We start from the raw sequence: 26,690 nt of genomic DNA, 5'->3' as shown, positions 1-26,690 counted from the left end.
GTTGGATAATCCTACCAACATGAGGATTATTATCTCAAAGCTACCATACAAGTTGCGCGAAAGATGGAGAGCATATGCTTACGAGTACGAGGAGCACAACAAAAGAAGAGCCAAGTTCATTCAGCTGGTGGAGTTTGTTGACCGACAAGCAAAGGTAATATCAAACCCACTTTTTGGAGATCTGGATGCTTTGGCAGGTGATAAAAAACACACCAACAAGTTTCTTCAAGGAACAAAGCAAAAAAGAGAAGGAAGAAAGAGCAGCAGTTTTGTAACTGACATCAAACAGGTTGGTGAAACTCAAAAGGACACGACTGCGATAAAACCCAACAGCACGTTAGTCATCAGTGCCTTCACAAAACCTTGTGCTTTCTGTGAGAAAAGCCATACCTTGGAGCAATGTTACCAGTTCGGTGCTAAAGCATATAAAGACAAACTGGACTTTTTAAGAAAGAGTGGATTTTGCTTTGGATGCTTAGTTAAAGGACACTTAAGCAAAGATTGTAACAGAAGAAGTACATGTCAGCTGTGCGCAAAGAAACATCCTAGCATGTTACACTTAACCACACAAGACAGGATTCCTGAGAAGGAAATGGTTAAAGTTGAAAAGACTGATGTTAACACTTTACCTGCCACAGTGAGTCATGAGACAAGTGCCTGCACCGGGTCTGAAGACAATTGTGTTCTTGCCATAGTACCGGTCAAGATAAAGTCCAGAAAGAGTGATAAGTGTGTGGAAGTGTATGCCTTTATGGACCCAGGCAGCTCGGCCACTTTCTGTACTGATGCACTAGCAAGACGATTGAATGTCCAGGGTAGAAAAATTGACATGATGCTAAGCACTATGAACTCAAAGCAACGAGTGGAAAGTTATGTACTCACTGACTTGGAGGTGAGTGGATTGGAAGAGAACAACTTCATTGAGCTTCCCAAAGTGTTTACACAAATGAGCATACCAGTGTCAAAGGAAAACATTCCACAACAACATGATGTTGACAAATGGCCATACCTCAGCGAAGTGAAGTTGCCTCACATTGAGGCTGAAGTGGAAATCCTCATAGGAAACAAAGAGTTCAAGCTTCTAGAGCCTTGGAAAGTAATTAACAGTAAGCATGATGGGCCATATGCAGTGAAAACTGCCCTTGGATGGATTTTAAACGGACCTCTTAGAGAACCTGTTGAAGAAAGCATGCATGCAGATGCACAAGCAAGCATTACAGTCAACAGAATCTCCATTGAGAGTGTGGAACAGATGCTGATACAACAGTACAACCACGATTTTCCTGAAAGAGATTGTGATGACAGAGCTGAATTGTCGCAGATGGATCACCAGTTTATGGAATCTGTGTCTAACTCAGTGCAGTTTTACGATGGCCACTATTACATTGACCTTCCTATCAGGAAAACTGTTCCCCAAATGCCTAACAATCGAAATGCTGCTGTTCAGCGAGCACTGAATATCAAGAAGAAATTTCAGAGAAATCCCTCCTTTCATGCAGAGTACACAAGTTTCATGAACGACATGCTAAGCAAAGGCTATGCAGTCAAAGTGAATAAATCACACTTAAGTCGTCAAGACGGTCAAGTTTGGTATATACCTCACCACGGTGTATACCATCCTCAGAAGAAGAAACTAAGAGTGGTCTTTGACTGTGCTGCCAGTTTTCAAGGAGTGTCTTTAAATAGTGAGCTCCTACAGGGTCCAGACATGACAAATTCACTTATTGGAGTGCTTACTCGCTTCAGACAAGAGTCGGTTGCCATGATTGCAGATGTTGAAGCTATGTACTATCAAGTGAGAGTTCCTGAAAAGGATAGCGACATGCTTCGTTTCCTATGGTGGCCAAATGGAGATGTAAATCAGGACTTGGAGGAATACAAAATGGTTGTCCACCTCTTTGGAGCCAAGTCTTCTCCTAGTGTAGCTAATTTTGCCCTTAGGAAAACAGCAGAAGACAATCGTACCAAGTCATCGGTCGAAGCAGTCAATACAGTTCTCAAGAACTTTTATGTAGACGACTGTTTAAAGTCTGTTTCAAGTTCTTCTCAAGCAGTTACACTGTACAAAGACCTCACAAAACTGTGCGCGAGTGGAGGATTTCATCTTACTAAATGGGCAAGCAACAGCCGTGCTCTGTTGGCCTCTGTTCCAGAAAGTGAAAGAATTGCAGGTGTCAGAGACTTGGATTTGAGTAAAGATGCACTTCCTGCAGAGAGAGCATTAGGAGTGTTATGGTGTGCCAATTCAGATGTGTTCAAATTCAAGATTAATTTGAAAGAAAAACCTGTGAACAGAAGAGGAATCCTGTCAGTCACAAGCTCCATCTATGACCCCTTGGGCTTCCTAGCACCTGTAATATTGCCATCAAAGATTCTAATGCAACAGTTGTGCAAAGAAAAACTCACATGGGATGAGGACATTCCAAAACAGTGTGCAGAAAGATGGACTTCTTGGTTACGAGGGTTAAATCAGTTAGCTGACTTCAGTGTAACAAGGTGTATAAAACCAGTGGACTTTGGAGTGCCCACCTCTGCACAACTGCATCACTTCTCGGATGCAAGTGAGGTAGGATATGGAGTTGTCTCATACCTCAGATTGTTGAATGCTGATGGACTCGCACACTGTGCCTTCGTGATGGGGAAATCTCGTGTGGCGCCATTAAAGCAGACCACCATTCCACGTATGGAGTTGACTGCTGCTGTCGTTGCTGTTAAAACGGACAAGATGCTGAAAGAAGAATTGGAACTAGACTTACATGACTCTGTATTCTGGACTGACAGCACCACTGTTTTGAGATATATTGACAATGAAGGTCTTCGCTTCAAAACGTTTGTTGCAAACAGAATTGCCACCATACGAGAGTCAACTAGACCACAACAGTGGAGATACATCAATACATCTATGAATCCAGCAGATTGTGCATCAAGGGGACTTACTTGTGAAAAGTTCATGAAAAACGTGAGCTGGATCAATGGTCCTTCTTTCCTCAAAGAACCAGAAAGCAACTGGCCCGAGTCAAATTGTGATCTATCAAAAAAAGTAGATGACAGTGAAGTGAAACACTCAGCTTCAGTAAATCTTGTGTATGCAGTGGATGGCACAGATGCTGTGAACAAATTGATCAACTATTACTCTGACTGGTACAAGTTAAAGAGAGCCGTGGCATGGATCCTTAGATTCAAAGACAGCTTCGTACAACACAGCTTAAACAAAAAAGGCCTGAGTTGTAAAACAAATTCCCCAGCAGAAAACTGCAAGGCTCTAACAATGCAGGACTTAACACGAGCTGAAAATGAGATCATCAAGTTCACTCAAAAACAAAAATTCAAGGAAGAAATGTCAATGTTGCAAAAAGGTAACACATCTGTGAAAAAGAACAGCTGCCTTTCTAAAATGGATCCTACACTTCAGGATGGATTGCTAAGAGTTGGAGGTCGTCTTGGTAGATCTGCAATGTCTGAACATTCAAAGCATCCAATCATTTTACCCAAAGACTCACATGTCACAACTTTAATCTTAAAAGACATTCATGAGAGAATTGGACATTGTGGACGGAACTACATGCTTTCAAGGTTGCGACAGAAATTCTGGCTTCCTTCTGCAAACTCCATTGTAAGAAAGCTTCTTTCCAGATGTGTAACATGTAGAAAGATCAGAGCAAAGGCATCAGAGCAGAAAATGTCAGAGCTGCCACTTGACAGAATCATTCCAGATCAACCACCCTTTACCAACGTCGGGGTTGACTACTTTGGACCGTTTGAGGTCAAACAAGGTAGAAGTAATGTTAAAAGATATGGGGTTCTGTTTACCTGCTTAACAACAAGAGCTGTGCATATTGAAGTTGCACATACTTTAGACACAGACTCGTGTTTAAATGCCATCCGACGCTTTGTAAGCAGGAGAGGCCAAGTGTCAATCATGAGAAGTGACAATGGCACTAATTTCGTTGGTGCTGAAGTTGAATTGCGCAAAGCCATTCAGCAGTGGAATCAATCAAAAATTGAAAGCACTCTCTTGCAAAAGGGAATACAGTGGATGTTCAACCCACCTTCTGGATCTCATTTCGGTGGAGTGTGGGAAAGACAGATAAGGTCTGTTAGAAAAATCCTAAAATCTGTGCTGAAAGAACAAACACTTACTGATGAGAGCTTGCATACATTCCTGTGTGAAGTGGAAGCAATAATAAACGACAGACCACTTACCATTTCAACGGATGATCCCGCCGATCCAGAACCTTTAACACCTAATCACCTGTTATTAATGAAAGGACAACAAGCCTTACCTCCTGGACTTTTCAAAAAAGAGGACATGTATGCACGTCGCAAGTGGAAACAAATTCAATATCTTGCTAACCTATTCTGGAAGCGGTGGGTGCGTGAGTATTTGCCTTTGCTTCAGGAGCGGCAAAAATGGACACAGGTAAAGAAAAACCTTAAAGTTGGAGATGTTGTCTTGATAATAGATGACTCGTCACCAAGAAACTCATGGATCTGTGGAAGAATCATGAAAACGTTCCCAGATAACAAAGGACTGGTAAGACGTGTGTTGGTTAAAACTAAGACCAATACCTTGGAAAGGCCTGTTGACAAGTTGTGCCTTATTTGTGAAATGGACAGTTAACACTTCTCAAATAAAAAAGAGTGTTTCTCTGCCTTAAAGGACTGATAATAGACACTTATTGTCTTTAACGTGATGCATAATGTACATATTTCTTTAGCATGGCTCTATCGTTTTTGTTAAAAAAAAAAAAAAAGTTAATTGTCAGTCTGCTTGCCTGTCAATTAGGGGTGGGTATGTAAGAGCTATAATCCATATTTAGAATTTATTATTTTCATATTTTTTATTATGTAATTTTGGTTCAATAAGGTTTGTAAATAAGTCAGTTCCTGTTGTGTGTATTATATTTATCTGGTTTATATTTGTTCCTACTGCGCATGTGCAGTTACGTCATTGTTTGTAGTTCACTTAAAGAGTTGTCGACGCATATGCTATACGTGCTCATAATTAGTGGAAGAACACAAGCTTTTGACCGTCTCTCTATCATCTCATTATTTTGTTATATAGCATATTTAAGTTTATCGATCTCTTCAAATAAGTTGTTGAGAAAACATCGTTGGATTATGCTGTATTTGCAAATGTGAGTGTTTATTGAAATTTTGGAAGAAGAATAAATCACTGTAAAGGAATAAGGACTTTGAGTGATATATACAAGAAAGCAAGATACGCGTCAAAACTGGTGGAAAACAAATAAGAATCTCACATGTTCCTTACATTTATGTAAAACATATTTGAAAGGCAAACATCTCTTTCTCTCATAACCCTCATCTTTAATCCTTTCACTCACTTCATGATGGATTTCTGTCTTTTCACTTCTTTTTAGCTCTTTGCCATCCATATGTTTCTTTCCTTCATTACTTCATCTATTCTTTTCCCTTCCACAACATATTTTTCTGTTTTATTTGTACCTTCCACTCCCGTAGTATTTGATTTTTCTATTCTTTTTGGTAAAAAGAATGGATATCAGCCTTTCTTTTAATAATATCCTGGAAAATGCCGCATTAAGTTGTCTTTCAAGCTTTCTAAACATACACAACACTGAATAGTTTTGTCTCCTTAACGAAGACAAATAAAAACATTAGACTATATCATAACGAGCGATTTCATATGCACGTATGGAATATTTTGATTGATGCAGTAGCTAACAAGACATGACGGGCTAGAAAGAACTGCTTAAAAGATATTTACTGCTTACACAAACCTGCAGTTCAGTTGTTTTAACTACCAAGCAACTACCTCGTGCAATATTTAATATCAATTTAATTTTTTTTTATTTATCCTGATGCAACATTATTTATCTATAAATATGACCGTATTTAGTACTCTGATTTGCCGATGTGATGCTCAACTTAACCACTTTAAGACACTAAAGAGAATTTGTTTTGGCAGCATGTGATGATGTGAGGCGCTTTATTAGATCAGAATTACTCGCTACAGACGTGAAGAGACTCTTTCTTCATGAGCATAAGTTGCACGTTAATAATCATTCTTGCCTTTAACCTCAACGATGGAAAAGTAACGTTTGTGCTTTTTATACTTTGTGTTTGCGTCCGCTACCTTTGTTTTGAGCTCGTTGTACTTCCCATCGCTCTGTTGTTGCGGGTTTGTGCGACTCGGAAGGGATGGACTGCAGCGCGAGAACCGGGCTGCATGTGAGTGCCTTGGATGGGGCGATGCATCCTTTCACCGCAGTTTCCAAACGTCTCCAACCACGCCAGAAAAGATCGCTATTTGTCCTAGTCGCTTTTTTAATAAAGTCGCTAAAGGGGTCTAAAAAGTTTCTTAATCTAGCGACCAAGTCACTAAGTTGGCAAATCTGCGCGGACTTTTTTTACACTGTAAAAGACTTTCTGCTCGGACTGACTGCATGCTTGTGTATGAACTCTGCTGCCTCTGGTTGGCTAACGATGGAAATTAAGCCAATCACCATCAGCTACGTGGTTGTCCCACCCCGTCTAAGACACACACACCAATCATCGTCAGATATGTGTCTCCCACCCCCAAACACACGCAGAGAAAAACTACATTGCCTTTCTGGTTAAAAGAGCCTACTCGGGTATAAATTATATATATTAGGATACCCGCGCTGGGGTGGCATATGGGGTGGCAATGCTTTTATTTAGGGTGGCAACTGCCACCCCGTGCCACCCCGGTAGATCCGCCCCTGCCTAGCCACATCAGCAGTCCTCATGCCTCCCTGCAGCATGCCTAATGCACGTTCATGCAGATGAGCAGGGACCCTGGGCATCTTTCTTTGGGTGTTTTTCACAGTCGGTAGACAAATCTCTTTAGTGTCCTGCGTTTTTAGAACTGTGACATTAAATGCCTACTCTCTGTAAGCTGATAAGGTCTTAACGACCATTCCACAGGTGCATGTTAATTAAATGATTATGGTTAATTGAACATGCATGGAACACAATGTTTAAACCCTTTACAATGAAGATCTGTAAAGTTATTTGGATTTTTAGAACATTATTGTTGAAATACACAGTCCTGAAAAAGGGACGTTTCTTTTTTTGCTGAGTTTATGTGGTACTGGGTCCATGACAGACCATTAAAAATTAAAGGAATATTTTATATTAAGTAAAAATAAGATAATTCTGGACCCGGTACAGGGTCCACAGAGTCAAACAAGTTAAAATACATGTTAAACTCCTTCAGAAATACATTAAAAAGTGGTTTAATGTTGGTGAACTTACATTTGTGTATATAAAATTTGCACAGAAAGTAAATTAAGTTTACAATAAAACCGATATTTTTATCTGTAGACTCAGATTCATATCCCAGAACGATGTCTTTAAAATTAAAAATTAATATATATCTTCCTGAATATTGTCATTAATGAACTTCTCAATTTTTTTCCAAAACTGTCTAGTATAATGACATGTCCAAAATAAGTGGTGCACAGTTTCCATTTGAACTTGGCAAAGTGAACATCTTATATCAATAACCGTTTTATATTTCTTCATGAAATGTTTGACAGGGTAAAATTGATATATTAATTTAAAAGACACTTTATTAAGAAAATTTTTGTTGAAGGGACCAAATTTTGTTCCAATTCAAATTATTAAATAATCTATTCCAATAAGAGATTATAGGTGAAGAAAAAGGGATCTAACTTTATTATTTTTATTCTTTTGATCAGAGAAACAGATTTTACCTATAAGAGTTTATTTTGCATCAGGAGAGGAGGCATATATAAATGTATGCATTTTTACTAGTTTGCACTCACTGATGTCATCCCATAATAAGCTTCCTGTGATGGCCATGGGCCACTTATGGAGCCATATGACTGGCCCACTACATGTTGATAATGGCTAGATTGAGCAACCCATTATTCAGGATATGATCTGGAGCTTAGATGAGAAACTGGAGGTAACCGATCACATGTACTGTAAGTGGATGGATAAACCTGTAAGTGCCATAGTCTTCAGCCCTGAGGGATTCCTCCATCCTGGAATATTCTGTGTGCATCCCATGATTGAAGGAATCTGTCATCCTGGGACTTCCATGGGTGTGGTGTAAGGGAATGTGAGAGTTTGGGGATAAGTCTCTTCTGTAGCTGTACTCTTGCCCCTCCAGCTGACTCATTGCTTTAATATAGACAGTAGAGGGCGCTGCGGTCACAAAAGCGTAAAGGTACAAAATTAAAACCTAAATATGTAAATTCTGTATGATTTTTTCTTCTTTTTGCTAGTCAAAACTGTACCTAATAACGAAGTAGTAGCATAACGTTTGACAGAACGTGAGCGTCTCTTTTTTCATAAACGGGTTTGGTGTGCAGCAGGCTTATTTTGACAAAACACAGGTGTTGTGGGGTACAGCATTCGGAGAAACATCAAAAGGCGGCCGCCAAGTTCAACATCACTCGAAAACTTAAATAATCCCTCCCTCCCCGTATAGGAGAGCGATTCGCAAAGTAAAATCAACTCATGTACGGCAGCTGTAAGGAACTCAGCAATTCACAAAAGGCCCACACTCCTGAATTAACCTCCTTTTATAACTCTAATATGAGACAGGTGATGCGCATTTTCTCTCTCTCCGCGGGACACGGAGAGCAACTTCGCTCCTCCCATTCATTTGGGTTGAGAGTCTTACACATGATTAGACAAACACTTAAAAGATTGAGCGCGCAAAGATTTTGGTGTTCTAGTAAAATTAGTGGATTGGAAAGACAGGAGGAAACATGGTTTTCAAGACTGAGGATGGGACATACAAGTTTAAATAGTGGATTACATATTATAGGAAAACATCAGACTGGAATATGCACAAACTGTGGAGTAACAGAAAATGTAAAACACATACTTCTAGAATGCACACAATACACCAGGGAAAGGGAAAACATGAAGAAAGCGGTAAATAAAGACTTAACAATGGAAAACTTATTGAGTGTAACCAGTACACAGTCCTCAGTTAGGGCGGTTATAGCTTTCCTTAAAGAAACCCAATTAGCAAGTAGAATTTAGTTTTCGTCCTTTATTTTTTTTTTTATTTTTTTTTTTTTTATAAGTATTTTTATTCCATCCCAATGTGATCACACCTCAGTCCAGTAGATGGCGGTAATGCACATTGATTGCAAACTGCCAATAAAACTCATCGAAGAAGAAGAAGATTTTGGTGTTTTAAAGATGTTAAACTTCAGCAAGTGTCATTCAATACTCATCACGGGAGCGAGCAGAGGGCTCGGACTGGAGATGGTCCGACAGTTGCTCAGTACCCCGGAAAGACCCAAAAAAAATCATCGCAACCGCTGCAGAGGTACTGTATGCCTGATCTGAAGTCAGAAAGCAACATTAAAGCACATTACAGTACATAAACGAGTGATTATCATTTGATTTTATTGTAGGAACTGCAAGCACTTGCCAAATCTCATCCAGAGGTCCATGTAGTAACTCTTGGTAAGTGCATGTATCCCATACATGTGAATAAAAATTAAGGACTTGCTTTAAACATTATTGCATTTTAAACGAGAACTTTTAAAAGGGTTGCGTCTGCAGATATTTGTCCAACAGGTTAAGACAAAGGACAGGCGTTTGTCATTTGCATTGCTGCTCGCGGAAAAAAACACTAACAAACACGTTTTTTGCCTTTTACATATCACACTAGAAAAGGTCTAATATTTAAATACCAAAGTGCTGTTGCATTTATGGCCGTTTCTATAACTATAGGGGCACCTTTAGCCTTGTTAATTTGTATAAAATAAAAAAACTTGCTCAAAAGTCACCCAACAGAGTCAGATAAGTTTAAGAAATTTGTCTAAGGTCTGTAAGAGGAGAAACTTAGATTACAAGGGAAATTGTTAATATTTTACATTTTTTCAGACCTGCAATGAACAAATGTCATTTCCACCACATCTTTATACAGCTGTTATTTAAAAATAGAATAACTAATGCCATTCCAGAATAGTTTTACCATTTTTGTTTCCCCACAATGTACAATAATTATACATTTGTCAATTAGATAAATTAACTGCCCTAAGGACCAAATGCTGAACTGTAAGCCTGTCACACTCTAAACTTTAATATTGGTTTTAGTAAGAGCTTATTAAGCAAATAAATGAATCACTTAAGTTGTTAAGTAAAGCATGATCTCATAAATTGTGCATACATTTTTAATGTGTGATGAACTTTTTAAATATTTAAAAAATGTGTGTGGTGATGGAAAGACAGGGTGGTGGTGGAAATGACATGATGTGGAAATGAGTTATTGTGAACATAGAGAAACAGTAGAGATATTCATTAGAAAATTTTTGAAACCTATTAAACTCGATTCACAAAGTCATTAAACATAACCACACCTGTTTTTAAGTGTAGTGTTGAGTTTGAGTCTTCCCTACCCCTCTCCCGCTCCACCCACTTCCTCATTGTCAGCTGATGATGACTTTTGCCTTTTCACCAACTAAAAATAATCCCTCAGCAACCAATTTTCTACACCACAAACCTCAGGACACACTACTACACTTGTATCCGAAATCCATTTTTTTTCTCCACTGAGTGACACTGAAGTATGGGTGCTCTTAATGCACGTCTGATCATCAAAGCCTCGTTTGTTTGACTCGCACATCATCAACACCTCCCTGCTTACTGGCATGTTTCCATTCACTTTTAAGCAGGCCCTGGTCACTTGCTTAAAAAAGCTACATTTGAATAAAAACAAAGATGGCCAAAAATGTCCCAACAACCTATAAGGGTTAATGTAATTAAAAATTGAATACGTTTTTTTTTTATTCAAAACTGTACTAAGACACTTAAACTACCCTAAAAATGTTTTTGTATCCCCAGATGTAACCAGTGATGTAAGCGTGAATGATGCAGTTCAAGAAGTGAAGTCTATTGTGGGTGCTGATGGGTTAAATTGTTTAATTAATAATGCAGCTATTAACATCCACTGTGATTTGGACACCGTCACCCGAGATGTCATGATGAAAACATATGAGATCAACACAGTGGCTCCTCTTTTTGTGACAAAGGTACTTATTTCTTTATTATAGTCAAAGTAAAAAGTTAACTAACCAGGATGGACATACTGATACATACATAAGAAACATAGTTTAATAATTGAATTATTTGTGGTCTCTTGCAGGCTTTTCTGCCATTGTTGAGAGAGGCGGCGGGTCAGGGCAGTGGAATGGGAATTCACAGATCGGCCGTGATCAATGTGTCCTCTATTTTGGGGTCTGTTCAACTCAACTGGGGCGAGATGGGAGCTCCTAAGCTTTACGCTTACAGGCCATCTAAGGTGAGTTTTTATTGTTATGCATTTATTTGGTTGCAGGTAGGTTTACATGCATGATTTTGTGGTTTCTTTCAATTAAGAGTGCGCTAAACATGATTACAAGAAGTTTGGCAGTTGATCTGGAAGCAGAGGGAATTTTATGCGTCGCCCTGCACCCTGGTTGGGTGCGAACTGATCTGGGCGGAGCAGATGTGAGTATGTGAGAATTTAATGGTTCTCAAACTTTTTGGGCATGCCTCCCACCCTTAATTAAACAAAACATTAAAGTATACAACATATTGCTGTTGGTAAGTACCCTTTATTCTTTAAGGTGAATTTGAGACAAAAGTACAGAATGTTACATTTTATTTTTACAATTTAAAGATTTTTAAATGAAATGACTGCATTTTAACCATTCTTTCGATTTATTTATTATAAACAGGCAGATATGAGTGTAGAAGAGAGCATATCATCAGTGTTGCCTGTTATTTGTGGATTAACCGAGAAAGATCATGGAGGATTTGTGAGCTACAATGGAGAAACGTTGCCCTGGTGATCTCCACACAGTGTGCAAGTGTGAATTTTTGGTGACCACTAATGAACGAATATTTGGATTAAATATTCATGAATTTCCTCTTTTCACTTGTTTCTATATACCTGTATGCATGCGAGTCAATGGTTGTGGGTGTAGTGTTACATAAATTATATACATTTATAAGAATATATAGAAAATCTTATTGTTATGACCCTATGATGTAATGTTATGGTGCGTTTATACTGTCTTTAAAATAAACACTGTTTGCTAATAGCCTGTCACGGTTTTTTACTTCATGAATATAAACCATGAGGCAGACAGATTGAGTCAAATGCCATTTATCAGCCATATTATTCTGATATATTAAAGTTACGTGGTCATATTGACAGATAAGCATGTTGAGAACAGTGCACTGAAGAAGACCATTAATATAAGAGAGCCTATACGTACAACATAAAATATTATACATTCACTTTTTCACCACACCTAATCATTGTGTCATCAAAGAAATACCTTTCATAAGAAGAAATTGTCTTTCACAATGCAATGTTCACAATACTTTTGATATGCTTCTCATCTCATTTGCGTTAATACATTTGACCAGCACTAAATCCAACTGATCTTAATGGTTAATCACTAAACCATTTTGTAAACCTATATATTTTCATTTAAGCAATATAGGCCTATATGGATTTTGAGAACTACGTAAATAAAATGTTTGTTTGTACGAATACATAAATTATGATAAATACTCTTTATTGCTAAATGATTTTACATAGTTGTAACCACAACTGGTCATTACAGTAGATATACTGTAAAAGTGGGGGTGTAAACACTGGCAATTTCTTTCAACATGAAGCAGGACAAATAGCAAGGAATAAGAGCTTGTTGAGAAGGGATCCATCAGAGAGGTGGGCATGGGCACCAACAGAGAGGTCAAAGTGGTGGACGAAAACCCATGGCCAAATGCTCAAGACAGGCTTGATCCAAATTGTAGTAATGTAATGTGCGCACTAAATGGAGTTATGTTTTGTTCTCATTTAGTTACATTATAGAAAGTATACCTATGTTACAATTATATCTGAAAATTAAAAACTAATTTGTCCAAATGATTGTAGAGGATGTCTTTATTGATCCTTCACTTGATTACACATAGGATGGATATTTTAGAAATGATAGATTATGTAAATGTTGTGTAATGTACAATAGAATACAATACAAACTTTATTTTTATGAGAACTGGTGTAATCCTCTCACACTTCTTTGTGTGCGTCAGAAGTCTAGCTGCAGAATTTTGCAATAATTGAAGATGAGATCATTGGCGCTGCGATAAACCATAGTATAACGAATTACAATAATCAAAACGTGATGATATGAAAGCATGAATAACAATCTCCAGGTCTTTAAAAGAGAATATATTTAAATTTAGAAATAATTCAGAGTTGATAAAACCCAGCCTTAACAACACTGGTTTTCTGCTTATCCAAAACCAATGATGAATCCATGGTAACATCCAAATTTTTAACATGGTCCGACACACTTATCGACATCGAAGTCAATCTATTCATAATTTCCTTCGAAGCAGAAGAGGGACCAAACACAACACATTCAGTCTTATTCTGATTTAGAGAATAAGAAATTGCACTCCAACCAAGCCTTAATCTCACCTAAACACTGAATGAGTACATCCAAGGATTTTGAGTCATTTGAATCAACTGGGATATATAACTGTGTGTCATCTGCATACAGATGATACATAATGCCGTATTTAGGAAAAATAATACTTAAAGGGCACATATATAACGAAAATAAAATGGGCCCAAGAATAGAACCCTGAGGCACACCACAACGTAATTTAGCTGACGAAGAGCGCAGATTACTAATAGAGATCGAGAACGACAAGTCTTCCAAATAAGATTTAAACTATAGGGCAATGCTTTTGATACCAACATCCTCCAGACAACTAAATAAAATGTCATGATCGATGGTATCGAAAGCAGCTGTGAGATCTAAAAGAATAAGAATAACTGGCTTTCCGGAATCTACTCCTAATAAAATATCATTAAAAACTTTAAGAAGGGCAGTTTCTGTGATCTAAAACCTGACTGAAACATGTCTATAACAGACTTTTCCTCTAGATATCGAGTAAGTTGAGATAAGATAAATTTCTCTAAAACTTTTAATAAAAAGGGTAATTTTGATATTGGTCGATAATAACTTAAAGGTATTGCGAAGGATTTTCTTTTTCCGGGTGGATCATCAAGACTATTGGTCCTCCTAGCTGTCAATCAGGAGTGTTGCGCAACTGCATTTTTTAAAAAAGTGGAGAAGGCGGTTCTTTTCTAAAATTTCGAGAAAATCCTCCGCTTTCAATACAATTAACAGGGACAGGTGAAATCACTTTATTTATTGTTTTAAATAGAATAATTGGCTTATTTGAGTTTTTATTAATGATAGTTGAAAAATAATTTTCCTTATTTTTGCAGCTTTAACAATGGACCAAAAATGTGACAGGGCATCCTTTAAAATTTCAAACGATATTTGCAGCCTTCTTCCATCTCCGTTCGGCCCTGCAACAAACTTGTCTAGCAATACGAGTTTCATTGTTCATCCATGGGTGTGGGTGAGTTTTAAAAGTATGATACTTTAATGGTGCAATGTCATCTAAAATGCCTCAGAAAATTTAGCAGATGTATTAGAATCAATAAAGTGAGAATATTAACCAGGCCTTGTAATGTGAAACGGTGTAATCTAAAGTCTTTTAGAGGTTTTTTTATTGGCTTTGGTACTTTTTTCACAAGTAATGGGTAAATTTTCAAAACCCTATGTACAAAAATCCAAACTGATCACACTTGTAACACAGCTAGTCATTCTTTCAAAACTTGATGTAATGCTTTCAGTAAGTTATGTTTTCAGTCCACATAATCATTGTTTCAAATACAAGATTATTGTAAAATGTAATTAGAACATTTGGTTTAATCTTTCAGAACACATTAATTTATATTACTGTAATTTGGATCAAGTCTGTCTTGAGCATTTGGCCGTAGATTTTCGTCCACCTCTTTGACCTCTTGGTTGGTGCCCATGCCCGCCTCTCTGACCGATCCCTTGTCCACACAAGCTCTTATTCCTTGCTATTTGTCCTGCTCCATGTTGAAAGAAATTGCCAGTGTTTACACCCCCACTTTTACAGTATATCTACTGTAATGACCAGTTGTGGTTACCATATGTAAAATCAGTTAGCAATAAAGAGTATTTATCATAATTTATATGTTCGTAGAAACACACATTTTATTTCTGTAGTTCTCAAAATCCATATAGGCCTACTGTATATTGCTGAAATGAAAATATATAGGTTTACAAAATGGTTTAGTGATTAACCATTAAGATCAGTTGGATTAAGTGCTGGTCAAATGTATTTATGCAAATCAGATGAGAAGCATATCAAAAGTATTGTGAACATTGCATTGTGAAAGACAATTTCTTCATATGAAAGGTATTTCTTATATGACACAACGATTAGGTGTGGTGAAAAAGTGAATGTATAATTTTGTCAATTGATAATGTGATCCCATGTTTGAAAAAACTGACTTTTTGATGATCTGCTTTGAGTTTTGTACTAACAGTTGTGAGGTTTTACCACATACTTGTGAAAATAGTACCAAAGCGAATAAAAAAAAACTGTATAGTAATGTAGAATATTAATATCAGCACTTCTAAGGGCGATTTGAAACAATATTTCACAATATTACACACAATATTACAATAATCTTACATTTTAAACAATAATTGTGTACTGAAAACATGTGCAACTTACTGAAAGCATTACATCAGGTTTTGAAAGAATGATTAGTACAAGTGTGATCAGTTTGGATTTTTGTACTAAGAGTTTTGAAAATGTACACCTTACATGTGAAAATAGTAGCCTACCAAAGCGAATAAAAAAACCTGTAATAATCAATTTCCTTTCCTCCCCTTCAAAAAAATCCATCTAAGACCAGCATTGTAGCTTGTTTTAGCTAGTTTAAGATGGTCCTCCCAGCCTGGCAAAACTGGTCAAGCTGGTGGGTCAGCTGGTCTTCCAGCCTGACCTGCAAAGTCCATCAGACCATCTTAAAAATGACCAAAACACAGCTAGACCAGCTTATTAGACTTGAGACTAAGCATTAGACTTTCGTATTGTTTTTTTCCGGTGGTTTTTACGTTAACTCTCTGGTTGTCTATCTCTCATCATGACATGAACTTACATGTTGAAATGCCATGCTTACGAAACTTTATCCCCGCCTGTTCCAGTTGCATTGATTAGAAACACTTAAAAGAGTGAGCGCACATTCCACACACAGCTCTGGTGTGTTAAAGATGTTAAACTTCAGCAAGTGTCATTCAATACTCATCACGGGAGCCAACAGAGGGCTCGGACTGGAGATGGTCCGACAGTTGCTCAGTACCCCGGAAAGACCCCAAAAGATCATCGCAACCGCCCGGAATCCAGACGCTGCAGAGGTACTGTAGATCTGATCTGAAGTCAAATCCCTTACGAAAATTAACCATGGTTTTATTGTGGTAAAAGTGTAGTAACCATGGTTTTTTGGTGTATTGATTACTATCAGCAAAACTATGGTTTTACTACACCAACCATGGTTTAACTATGGTTTTTGAAAACCATAGTTGTCAAAACCATGGTTATTTTGTGGTTACCATGGTTTTACTACAGTAACCATGGTTTTTTGGTTTTAACTGTAGTAAAACCATGGTTAATTTTCGTAAGGGATTGTAACATATTACATTTTAAGACACTAACGAGTGATTATCATTTGATTTTATTGAAGGAACTGCAAGCACTTGCCAAATCTCATCCAGAGGTCCATGTAGTAACTCTTGGTAAGGACGTTTTCTGCTACATGTAGGCTATCACATAAAATATTTACGTGTTAAATTAAACATAATGACTTATTTTAAACATTATTGTATTTTAAAAGATCTTTAAGGCCATGGTAGACAATGTGTGTAGATATATGTCCAGCAGATGGAGACAAAGGACAGGAATTTGTCCTTTTTTAGGACAGGGTTTGCCTGACGGGGTATGCACGTGACGTCACTTTCGGCTAAAGTGACTGTTACGCCCATTGAGTGGCACAAAGTCTGAGCGACAGCATTAGCATAGTGTGAAAAACGCGTCTAAAATGGGAAAAGCAGTTGTGTGATCGACCCATCTCATACTCAATATGCCAATTATATATAGGTTTTAATAAAATAATGTATATTACCAGCAGTAAATCAATTTTGACGGCTTCATCGGACGCACGAACTTTACTTCCTGTTTCGTTTTTTTAATGGTCTGACTAGTTGCTAAACTGATCTCTTGAACAAATGCCTCGTCGAAAATAACAATTGTTTTGGTTTCCTAGGTAATATGTGTTGTTGTTTTTTTGCTTGTTATATAAATAAACTTCGTTTAAAGAACTTTGTTGTTATTTAGTCTTAGCGGAGTTTACCGGAAGTTACGTGCGGACCACGACAGCCGCTTGTTTATATTGTTACTGCTGAAACCGTCTATAGATACTAGACCTTATATTTTTGCCTCAAAAGTTCACAAAACAATAAATGTTTCTTAATTATAAAAATGCTTTTTATTTTATATAGTTTTTGTTATTGCACTGTAATTGTAAAGGTGTTCCTGAAACAACTAGTTTGATATTTATATTTCCTTATTCTTTAGAGCTATATTAGAATCACCCACCTCACCGCGCTGTAAAAAAGTAACTTTTACTCTGAGTTAAGTTAAAATGACCTACTTTTTTACTTTTACTTGAGTAGATTTTTAGACCAGTAGTTTTACTTTTACTTAAGTAAAATATTATTAAAGTAACTTTACTTTTACTTGAGTACATTTCATTACTCTTTCCACCTCTGGTAGCAGTTGCCATCAGGTATGTAAAATTTTGAGATAAAAAAATCCTATAAAAATACACCAATGAATACTCTTATTCTGTGTAATTGCAAAGTTTTGTCAGTGAGCCTTCATTAAAAAAAAACATACATTATGATGAGCCTTGTGTTCTACAAAGGTGTGTAGTTTAATAACATATGTCAGGAAAAGCAATGTCTATATGCCAATGTCCACAGACTACTGGATGTTTGGCAAGTTGTTAGGGTCATTGTTAAGGCCAATTAAATTAAATTTAAGCTGATAATAGTCAGTTTTACATGGCGTTTTCGCAGCAGTCCCTGAAATCCAGTCATTTCCATGCCATTTTGCCACTCAACAGGGCGAGCTCCGGCGTGGTCACGTGGAAAAGTGACGTCGTTGCTGCTTTGAAAAGATCACTACTTATATTAAAGCAAAAACTTTTTCGTTAATTTTGGTGATTTTATTGTAAACTATTTTAATACATCTGTGCCTTCAAATGCCACACTAGAAATGAAGGCCTCATATTTAAAACCAAAGTGCAGTTACATTTATATCATATGACATGACTTTTGTTAATCACTGTGTTTTTTGATATAAGTCCGAGGATGTCTTTAGTATGAATTTAATGTTACTATACAAAATTAACTTCAAAACTGTACTAAGACACTGCCCTAAAAAAATGTTGTATCCCCAGATGTAACCAGTGATGTAAGCGTGAATGATGCAGTTCAAGAAGTGAAGTCTATTGTGGGTGCTGATGGGTTAAATTGTTTAATTAATAATGCAGCTATTAACATCCCCTGTTATTTGGACACTGTCACCCGAGATGCCATGATGAAAACATATGAGATTAACACAGTGGCTCCTCTTTTTGTGACAAAGGTACTTTTTTGTTTATTATAGAACCAATAAAGTCAAATTTGAACTAACCAGGATTATAAAAAAAACTCACCAGGATTATAGAGATAGATAGATGTGCAAGGAAGTATGTGCAACAGTGTGCAATAATGAAGTAGTAACGCAGTGAAGTACATATACGCAAGTTAAGAGACTAGAGCATATTGCACATTACAATATAATACAGATTATGATCATGTCATGCATGGAGAATGAGTAAAAAATGAAAACACGCTAATAAATATGCATAGTGTTATGGGCAGTGCAGAAGATATGGATGTACTGATGTGTACACGGATCAGAAAACAGTTTATTTTTTAATTAAATTATTTGTGGTCTCTTGCAGGCTTTTCTGCCGTTGTTGAGAGAGGCGGCGGGTCAGGGCAGTGGAATGGGAATTCACAGATCGGCCGTGATCAATGTGTCATCTCTCTTGGGGTCTGTTGAGCTCAACACGGCCCTTCAAATACCATTCTTCAAGCTTTACCCTTACAGGGCATCTAAGGTGAGTTTTTATTGTAATGCATTTATTTGGTTGCAGTTAATGTAGGTTTACATGCATGATTTTGTGGTTTCTTTTAATTAAGAGTGCGCTAAACATGATTACAAGAAGTTTGGCAGTTGATCTGGAAGCAGAGGGAATTTTATGCGTTGTCCTGCACCCTGGTTGGGTGCGCACTGATATGGGTGGAAAAAATGTGAGTATAAATGTGTTCGGTTGTTTTTTATGAATGCAATTTGTTCTCAAAAAAATTTTGGCATGCGCCCCCACCCTCGTGTACAGGGCATTCCTTTGTATGACATAAAACATACTAAAACGTATACAATGTATTGCTGTTGGTTAGTAGCCTATACTGAATTTATGATAAATTAATCTATTTTATAAAATGTCATTAAAATGGGGCCCCCCTGGCACCATCTCGCAGCCCCCATTTTGAGAATATATACATAAGTATTAGGACAATAAAGGCAAAATTTTGCATTGGAGTCAAGAAATGTCTAAACGTTTAAAGGTGAATTTGAAACAAAAGTACAGAATGTCACATTTTATTTTACAATTTAAAGATTTTTAAAGGAAATGACTGCATTTTAACCAATCTTTCTATTTATTTATTATAAATAGGGAGAATTAAGTGTAGAAGAGAGCATATCATCAGTGTTGTCTGTCATTTGTGGATTAACCGAGAAAGATCATGGTGAATTTGTGAGCTACAATGGGGAAATATTGCCCTGGTGATCTCCACACGTGTGCAAGTGCCAATTTTTGGTGACCACTGATGAACGAATATATGGATTACATATTCATGAATTTCCTCTTTCCATCTGTTTCTATATTCCTGTATGCATGTGATTCAATGGTTTTGGGGTGTAATGTTACATAAATTATATTATATACATTTGTAAGGTTCTATAAAAAGATTATTGTTATGATCATATAGTATGATGAATTGCTATGGTGCATTTATACTGTCTTTAAAATAAATACTGTTTGCTAATAGCCTGCGGTTTTTGACTTTTCATGAATATAAAAAATGAGGCAGACAGATTGAGTCAAATGCCATTCATGAATTTATTTCTGAATCCATCTCCACATCAGCCATCATGTTATTCATATATATATATATTAAAGTTACGTGGTTATATTAACAGATTAGCATGTTGAGAACAGTGCACTGAAGAAATAATACAGCCTATGGGAGAGAGTTCAGCCGGGCGAAGTGGAGGTCAAGGTGTGCTCAAATTTGGTGATGGTTAGGGTTGACTTATCTCCTCTGATGTGAAAGAGGACGGCAGACTGTCGAGAGCCCCGATTTCTGTGTAATGACACAAATGGTTACAATCAAATTCAATTAGGACGAAAAGCATTATACTGTTAAACACCCAATTTATTTGCCTAAGCCTACATAGATGGTTATTACCACAGATCTGGAGCACCAATCATTTGCATATTTGCACAAATTTTCCACCTTTTGTTTGCATAAGAGTGCAGTACTCCCAGCTTCCCATTAACACATTTACGCACATTAAAATTAAATGAGCACAGTTAATGTGAAAAGACTGCATATGGTTTCATTTCATAATTGTGATCCTGTCTCATAATCGAATTAGGAACATTAAAGTTTTAATTGACATGTTCTTTACATTATGTAGGAAAAAACAGTACCTCTCTCAATTTCCCAAGGGTCATAATTAAACTTCGATTTACATGCAAATACTCTAAAACGTTGCTATTGCACTTACCTTTTAATTTGAGATATGAAAGAAAGTCTATGATGGTATGGACAACATCTTCATCTGATATTCTTAGAGCACCTAACAACACAGTTTCAAAATGCACAGCACATCTTTAGCACAACATATGTGACTGTAAATAATGCAATGCATCGTGAAGACCTACCCGTCTTGAAATCCTCTTCCATGGGCATTTCTCTCTTGCCTGCCAGTCCGTGCTTGTCGCCAAGGCTCCTGTGATTATCTATGGCATCTGATCACAAATATAATAACATCTTTCATTTACACTGCAAATGATAACAGACATTGACGCCTATATTCCTGCCTATGCCATTATCTGAAGAATATTACATTTCTATTATTAATATTACGCTTTTAACAGTGCATTCATTCTATACATTTATCAGTATGCCGAACCCATAACATGACATTTACGTTGCTTTACCCATTGAGCCACAGAAACAGTATATTTGGTTTGTTTTTTTGTTTTGTCTTTTCGGATTAGTGGAGCAACCTGCAGGTTTTGAGTTGTGGAATTGCTTTTTGTTGCTATGCGAAGCACAGGGTCACAGCCAATGCAAAATATGAGCAAAAGCAGACAGGCGTAAACGCAGACAGCATGATCCAGACGTACAGACAGAAAATAAAAAGCAAAACACACAGGCTCGTAAAAAAGCCAAAACTTCTCTTTAAAGGAAAATTCCACTTTTTTATATTTTACTTTGTTCTTACCTCAACGTCGATGAATTAATACATACCTATCTTTTTTTAATATGTGCACTTTTAATCTTTGTACAACGCCTCGTGAATGTGTTAGCATTTAGCCTAGCCCCATTTTCCCTATTTAAAGACTGTTACATGAGTAGTTATACGAGTAAGTATGGTGGCACAAAATAAAACTTTTGTTTGGATCCTAAGGAATGAATGGGGCTAGGCTAAATGCTAATACATTCACGAGGCGCTGTACAAAGATTAAACGTGCACGCATTGAAAAAAGATAAGTATGTATTGTTGATCTAAGTTGAGGTAAGAACATAGTAACTATTGAAAAATGGTGATGTTTTCCTTTATCAATTTAGGTTAGTATGCATTTTGCTATAGGTGACAAGCTCGCTTTTAAACTGACTTCAGTTTAAAAGGTATGATAGGAAATGAGTATTTGTTAAGTCTCCCTTTCGAAAAATTTATACTTGCACTATTTACTACATGCACATACGCAAAACAATACAAAGCAGACCAAAAGTATTTTCTCATTACAGGCATTCGACTTGTGGTATTACATACAGATCAATATATGTTTGGTAAAGAATGCCTTCCAAAATGTAAAGTAACTTAGGATGCATCTCTCAAGCTGCGTTTAAGCTTTATCAGCAATGCAAAAAAGAAACGATCCACCACAGAGCAATTCCTCATGTGACTTCAATAACCTGCAGGAGCTTTCTTACATTGACCAAGCAGATCCTCTCTCCCCCTTGCACTGGGAGTATCCTTAATCTGTATAAGGTGATCAATACGACCTGAAACACAGGGAGTTTATATATATGACCTACACAGTACCTTTGTGTACCTTTATGAGAGCTCAACATCAGAGCATCATCAATGCTAAAATTTCATCGAAAAGCGTGAAAGGGCAAGTGCACACACACACATTATGTCCTGGCACACATATATTGGCTACAAAAATATCTGCAGAAACAAAAATTAGGATGGGATGATTTATTTCAAGGTGGACCTGAAAGCTCTCTTTATTTTTAAGGTAAGAAATCAATTAAATAATCTGTGGTATGAAATATCAATTGAAATGTTGTAGGGAGAAATAGGTTATAATAAAGAATGGAGTCATGAAATGAAGAAGGTAAAAAGGTGACTTTGATATGGAGGACTCACGAGGACCGAGGAGATATCCAGCGCTGTTGAGCGTCCATCCTCTTTTCTCTTTTGCCTGTTTTATAGAAAGGGCAGCAACATATAGCACATACACATATAAAGTATAAAGTAATATAGCAATATCTCATCTCTAAATATTAATTATTTTAGTATTAATTGTGTTATATTAAGGTTTATCATTTTATTAAGTTTTCAACATACAGTACAGACCAAAAGTTTGGACACACTTGACTAAAATGTTAACTATGATTTTAAAAATCTTTTAATCTGAAGGTGTATGTTTAAATGCATGAAATTACGTTTGTAGAAAAAACTATACCTGTGCCAAACAGATTAATTTCTGTTATTAGAAAACTAAAATTTTATTTTAAAATATTATTTTTTCAATAGATGACTTGCAATGAATATTACAGAAAAAGCTGTTAGTAAGAGACCAGATTAAATGTGAAGTCCTTCAATATTCTTTAAAATTCAGTAAAATAAATGATAAATGACACGAGTTTGATTTTGCAATATCTAGGCAAAGGGTGACTGCACTTCAGATGATAAAATATAACAGAGTTTTGATTTATTTTGGATGCTTTCAGTCACCAACATAATTCCCACAGTTGCATTTGTGTTACGCCATAGTTTGGACGAGTTTATTATTATTCTGTTATGTGGAAAAATATATAAATAAAGAACGAGTGAGTGTGTCCAAACTTTTGGCCTGTACTGTATGTTAATGCATTAGTAAAAAAACTAACAAATTAGCAATATACTTTTTCAGCATTTATTAATATTATTAATGCATGCAGTTGTCAGTTTTTTAGCCTAATGCATCTTGAAATTAACATTGACTAAGATAAATAAATACTAGAAGTATTGTACATTGTTAGGCACTTACTAGAGTTAACAAACCTATAAAGAGTTTGCAAAGTTTGTGAGTTATATAATTTTGCTAGCTTAAAAATCGTTGGGAATGTGGTGTACTAAAGAACAATAAAAGATGTTGCAAACATTAAATAAAATAAAATTCTTTATTTTTTAGTACAGCACATTTAATTTTTAATATTAAATATAAATATCTAAAATACGGTTTGCACTGAATGCATTCATTGACGTGTTTGCATTAAAACACATAACATTAAAAAGAACAAGTCTTACCGCAATGACCATACCGATTGTCTGCGTGAGAAGTGCGCAAAAAATAAGAGACGCACAAACTCCGCCGATACACTTTTGCATCTGCAAAAGCAACGTGTTTTTGAGGTGAAACATACAAAACATACAGGTAAAAATCGTAAAAGATGAGAACTTACCCTGAGTGTCAGTTTCTTCTTTGCGGAATAAACAAGAATTATAAATATATTCCGTCTTCTTGTGGCTCCTCGTCCTCTGAGGCGATTCTGGAACCGGGCGCCTTTTATTGAAACTGTGGATGGCTCACCTCTACGTGTTCACGTCAACAGGTGACATCAGCCTATTCATCAGTGACGTCAGAGTACAGTAAATTAGCAATGATTGAGTATTTTTAAGCTCATCAGTCGTCCATAAGATCGATTATCGTATTGTAATAATACTTACTTTCAGTTTGGGATACAAAATATTGATTTTTATTTAATTCACCTGAACATATGGTTAAAACATTACCACTTGGATGTCGTTTACCCCATTGTTTTTACACTTAGTGTTGTTTTAGGTTTAACAATAATACTTTATAATAGTAAACAGTAGCCAGTATACTCTATATTAATTACTACACTTTGTTTATAATAGCTTCTGTAGTATTAACTGTATTAAATTGATAAACTACATAGTTTATTTTTTTTATATTTACAATATTAGGGTTTAAAAACACAGTATCTCAAATTTTACAGTTTACTTAATACTAAATTTAACTACGCTATTATTTATACATTATAAGAAACCTAAGAAATATAGGTAGCCTATCAAATACATGACATGTATTGCTTGTTTAAGTAATTGGGATCTCTATAGTATGGATGCAGAGGTTAATGTGTATTGATAATGAAAAACCTTTGACTGCTCACTTCACAAGTTTTTTCTGTGTTTATTTATTTGACCATTATTGATATGTTAACACATGCAAAGCAAGCATGCAAGCCATTAGGCTACTTAACAGCCACTAACTAGGCTCTCCTGCACTTTACCACATAACCATACTTCTATCTAGTTAGTTAGTATACTACTGTACTATACTCTTTCTACGTTTATTAGTGTAGCAATATCTATACATTGTGTTTTCATGCAGTATGTTTATTACAGCCAATTCTCCTGCTTTTCTACAACCTGCCACTTACCAAGCGAATCCCATTACAATATATTACCCTCAGTATGTGTCTATGGCAGTGTCTATGGCTTTAAAGGTGATGATGCTTTTACTAAAGTGAATGTTTGATTCTGAATGCGAACATTTACATAACACTGACAGAGTAGCTCCTAGTCCCTATTCCCTATACTTGCTGTGTTTCCACTATACATGCATGTGTTGTTTGTCTGTGTATTATTGTGTCTCTGAGACCTGTACAAATTGTATGATGTCACAAGTGTACCCTGCGTTTGCTGTGTAAGTGACAAACAAATTACTATAATAATAAGTGCACATTTTGAAATGCTTTATTGAGTGCAACAACCACAGCCGTTCATATGGGTGGACTACACTTTCTGGTAAAGCGCAGTTTTGGGATCCCTAAATCCCATGACCTTGCAATGCCCTTCAGATCCAAGTAAACGTACTGGCTGCCAATCAGGATTATGTAAAATATACACAAAATAATGAACAGGATGATAATAAATCTCATGGCTCTCCTGAAACGGCTTTGTTCTGGTTGTAAGAAAGGTTCCTTATTATCTATTTCCGTGAATTTGGTTTTAGACTGTATGGCTGTTTCAAACATCTGATTTTCAGTTTGTCGAGAGCTTTCCTGATGATGATGATGTTCTTCACCAATTGGATGGATGACAGAAGTGGTTTGCACCAGAGCCCTTGATGAAATGAAACAGAATGCATACAATTCATTTTTCTTTTAAGGAGATTACAATCTAAATGTATTGCTATACATATGAGTCTATCAGTTACATTAGGTTTTTTATTCTCCATGTATAACGTTACGAAAATTAAAAGTTCACCTAAAAATGAAAATTCTCTCATCATTTACTCACTCTTAGGTTACAAACCTGTATTAATTTCTTTGTTCTGATGAACACAAAGGAAGATATTTTGAGGAATGTTTGTAATCAAACCGTTCGTGAGCCCCAGTATTCTTTTATCATACTATGGAAGTGAATGGGGCTTATGGTCAGTTTGGTTACAAACATTCCTCAAAAATCTTACTACATGTTCATCAGAATTTTCATTTTTGGTAACTATCCCTTTAACCATGATTTTTTTTTTTGTATATTAATTACTATTAACAAACCCATGGTTTTAATTTTCGTAAGTGTAGTGGTTATACATGTGGACAAATATAAAATACTGTATATAATACACTGTAGTTGTTGTTATATATTATATACTGTTAATGTTTATGTTTATCTCTATATTATGAAGCTCACCTGTGGTCATTTGTAAAACGATCCGGTTTCAAATCTTGTTGAGAGCTTCCGGGTAGATTAATGCGTAATCTGAAAAATGGCCGAGGACTGGAACTTGGAGGGCCAAGATCTTCTCTTTTCTCTAAATTCACTAACATTTTGGAGTTGAAGGTGGAAGGTGGGCTCTCGATGACCTACAAAAAAAACATTGATTTCAATTTTTTGTCCTTCAATGCAGTTTCAAATCTAAACAAAACAGGATTGAATAACCTAACCTCTTGCTTTTTAAAAACATTAGCCTGCTCGTCCATTTCTGTGCACAGGGCTAGAAAATTAAACGGTTTGATGAATGATCCTGAAAGAAAAAAATCAAATCACATAGTCGCTGTTTTAAGTCTTCATAATAACAGTAGGCTAAA

At 36.3% G+C, this 26,690-nt stretch overlaps 4 protein-coding genes across 5 annotated transcripts; 2 read left to right on the top strand and 2 right to left on the bottom strand.

Moving 5' to 3' along the window:
• The first annotated feature begins 9,172 nt into the window (after positions 1 to 9,172).
• On the top strand, positions 9,173 to 12,168 carry LOC135780831 (C-signal-like). The gene is made up of 6 exons (XM_073813280.1): positions 9,173 to 9,321; positions 9,405 to 9,456; positions 10,840 to 11,027; positions 11,141 to 11,296; positions 11,374 to 11,484; positions 11,715 to 12,168. Exons 1-6 carry the CDS (start codon positions 9,187 to 9,189, stop codon positions 11,826 to 11,828), a joined length of 756 nt encoding a protein of 251 aa, XP_073669381.1. The 5' UTR covers positions 9,173 to 9,186; the 3' UTR covers positions 11,829 to 12,168.
• A 3,933-nt stretch (positions 12,169 to 16,101) lies between these two features.
• LOC135788160 (C-signal-like) lies at positions 16,102 to 20,103 on the top strand. Its single transcript, XM_065298063.2, has 6 exons — positions 16,102 to 16,310; positions 16,637 to 16,688; positions 18,413 to 18,600; positions 18,962 to 19,120; positions 19,203 to 19,313; positions 19,739 to 20,103. Exons 1-6 carry the CDS (start codon positions 16,167 to 16,169, stop codon positions 19,850 to 19,852), a joined length of 768 nt encoding a protein of 255 aa, XP_065154135.2. The 5' UTR covers positions 16,102 to 16,166; the 3' UTR covers positions 19,853 to 20,103.
• Positions 20,104 to 20,298: 195 nt separating this feature from the next.
• Positions 20,299 to 24,119, bottom strand: gal (galanin/GMAP prepropeptide). Of its 2 annotated transcripts, XM_065292351.2 has the most exons (7): positions 24,036 to 24,119; positions 23,881 to 23,961; positions 22,735 to 22,789; positions 22,293 to 22,364; positions 21,014 to 21,100; positions 20,857 to 20,928; positions 20,299 to 20,429 (listed from the first exon to the last, which is right to left on the bottom strand). In XM_065292351.2, the coding sequence occupies exons 2-7, from the start codon at positions 23,959 to 23,961 to the stop codon at positions 20,368 to 20,370; spliced, it is 429 nt and encodes a 142-aa protein (XP_065148423.1). In that variant the 5' UTR covers positions 24,036 to 24,119; the 3' UTR covers positions 20,299 to 20,367. The 2 variants fall into 2 exon arrangements, with proteins under 2 accessions (XP_065148423.1, XP_065148424.1); XM_065292352.2 differs by lacking the exon at positions 22,293 to 22,364.
• Positions 24,120 to 25,379: 1,260 nt separating this feature from the next.
• On the bottom strand, positions 25,380 to 26,690 carry LOC135788157 (uncharacterized). Its single transcript, XM_065298060.2, has 3 exons — positions 26,547 to 26,690; positions 26,293 to 26,465; positions 25,380 to 25,722 (listed from the first exon to the last, which is right to left on the bottom strand). Exons 1-3 carry the CDS (start codon positions 26,580 to 26,582, stop codon positions 25,380 to 25,382), a joined length of 552 nt encoding a protein of 183 aa, XP_065154132.2. The 5' UTR covers positions 26,583 to 26,690.

This window comes from Paramisgurnus dabryanus, chromosome 23 (genome assembly GCF_030506205.2).
Source record: "Paramisgurnus dabryanus chromosome 23, PD_genome_1.1, whole genome shotgun sequence".
Classification (NCBI taxonomy): Eukaryota; Metazoa; Chordata; class Actinopteri; order Cypriniformes; family Cobitidae; genus Paramisgurnus; species Paramisgurnus dabryanus.
The sequence above is the reverse complement of the archived record's forward strand: the minus strand, read 5'-3'. Positions and strand labels throughout refer to the sequence as shown.

What these genes read in the sequence shown, in the direction of transcription:
- LOC135788157 (XM_065298060.2), bottom strand. Translation starts at nt 26,582, where the DNA reads ATGGACGAGCAGGCTAATGTTTTTAAAAAGCAAGAG. An exon ending in ATGTTTTTAAAAAGCAAGAG is followed by an intron (nt 26,466 to 26,546) that starts GTTAGGTTATTC and finishes TTTTTTTTGTAG; the next exon opens with GTCATCGAGAGCCCACCTTC. An exon ending in CGTTTTACAAATGACCACAG is followed by an intron (nt 25,723 to 26,292) that starts GTGAGCTTCATA and finishes CATTTCATCAAG; the next exon opens with GGCTCTGGTGCAAACCACTT.
- LOC135788160 (XM_065298063.2), top strand. Translation starts at nt 16,167, where the DNA reads ATGTTAAACTTCAGCAAGTGTCATTCAATACTCATCACGGGAGCCAAC. An exon ending in ACCCTTACAGGGCATCTAAG is followed by an intron (nt 19,121 to 19,202) that starts GTGAGTTTTTAT and finishes CTTTTAATTAAG; the next exon opens with AGTGCGCTAAACATGATTAC. An exon ending in CTGATATGGGTGGAAAAAAT is followed by an intron (nt 19,314 to 19,738) that starts GTGAGTATAAAT and finishes TATTATAAATAG; the next exon opens with GGAGAATTAAGTGTAGAAGA.
- LOC135780831 (XM_073813280.1), top strand. Translation starts at nt 9,187, where the DNA reads ATGTTAAACTTCAGCAAGTGTCATTCAATACTCATCACGGGAGCGAGC. An exon ending in ACGCTTACAGGCCATCTAAG is followed by an intron (nt 11,297 to 11,373) that starts GTGAGTTTTTAT and finishes CTTTCAATTAAG; the next exon opens with AGTGCGCTAAACATGATTAC. An exon ending in CTGATCTGGGCGGAGCAGAT is followed by an intron (nt 11,485 to 11,714) that starts GTGAGTATGTGA and finishes TATTATAAACAG; the next exon opens with GCAGATATGAGTGTAGAAGA.
- gal (XM_065292351.2), bottom strand. Translation starts at nt 23,961, where the DNA reads ATGCAAAAGTGTATCGGCGGAGTTTGTGCGTCTCTTATTTTTTGCGCA. An exon ending in CAATCGGTATGGTCATTGCG is followed by an intron (nt 22,790 to 23,880) that starts GTAAGACTTGTT and finishes TCTATAAAACAG; the next exon opens with GCAAAAGAGAAAAGAGGATG. An exon ending in TTCATATCTCAAATTAAAAG is followed by an intron (nt 20,430 to 20,856) that starts GTAAGTGCAATA and finishes GTCATTACACAG; the next exon opens with AAATCGGGGCTCTCGACAGT.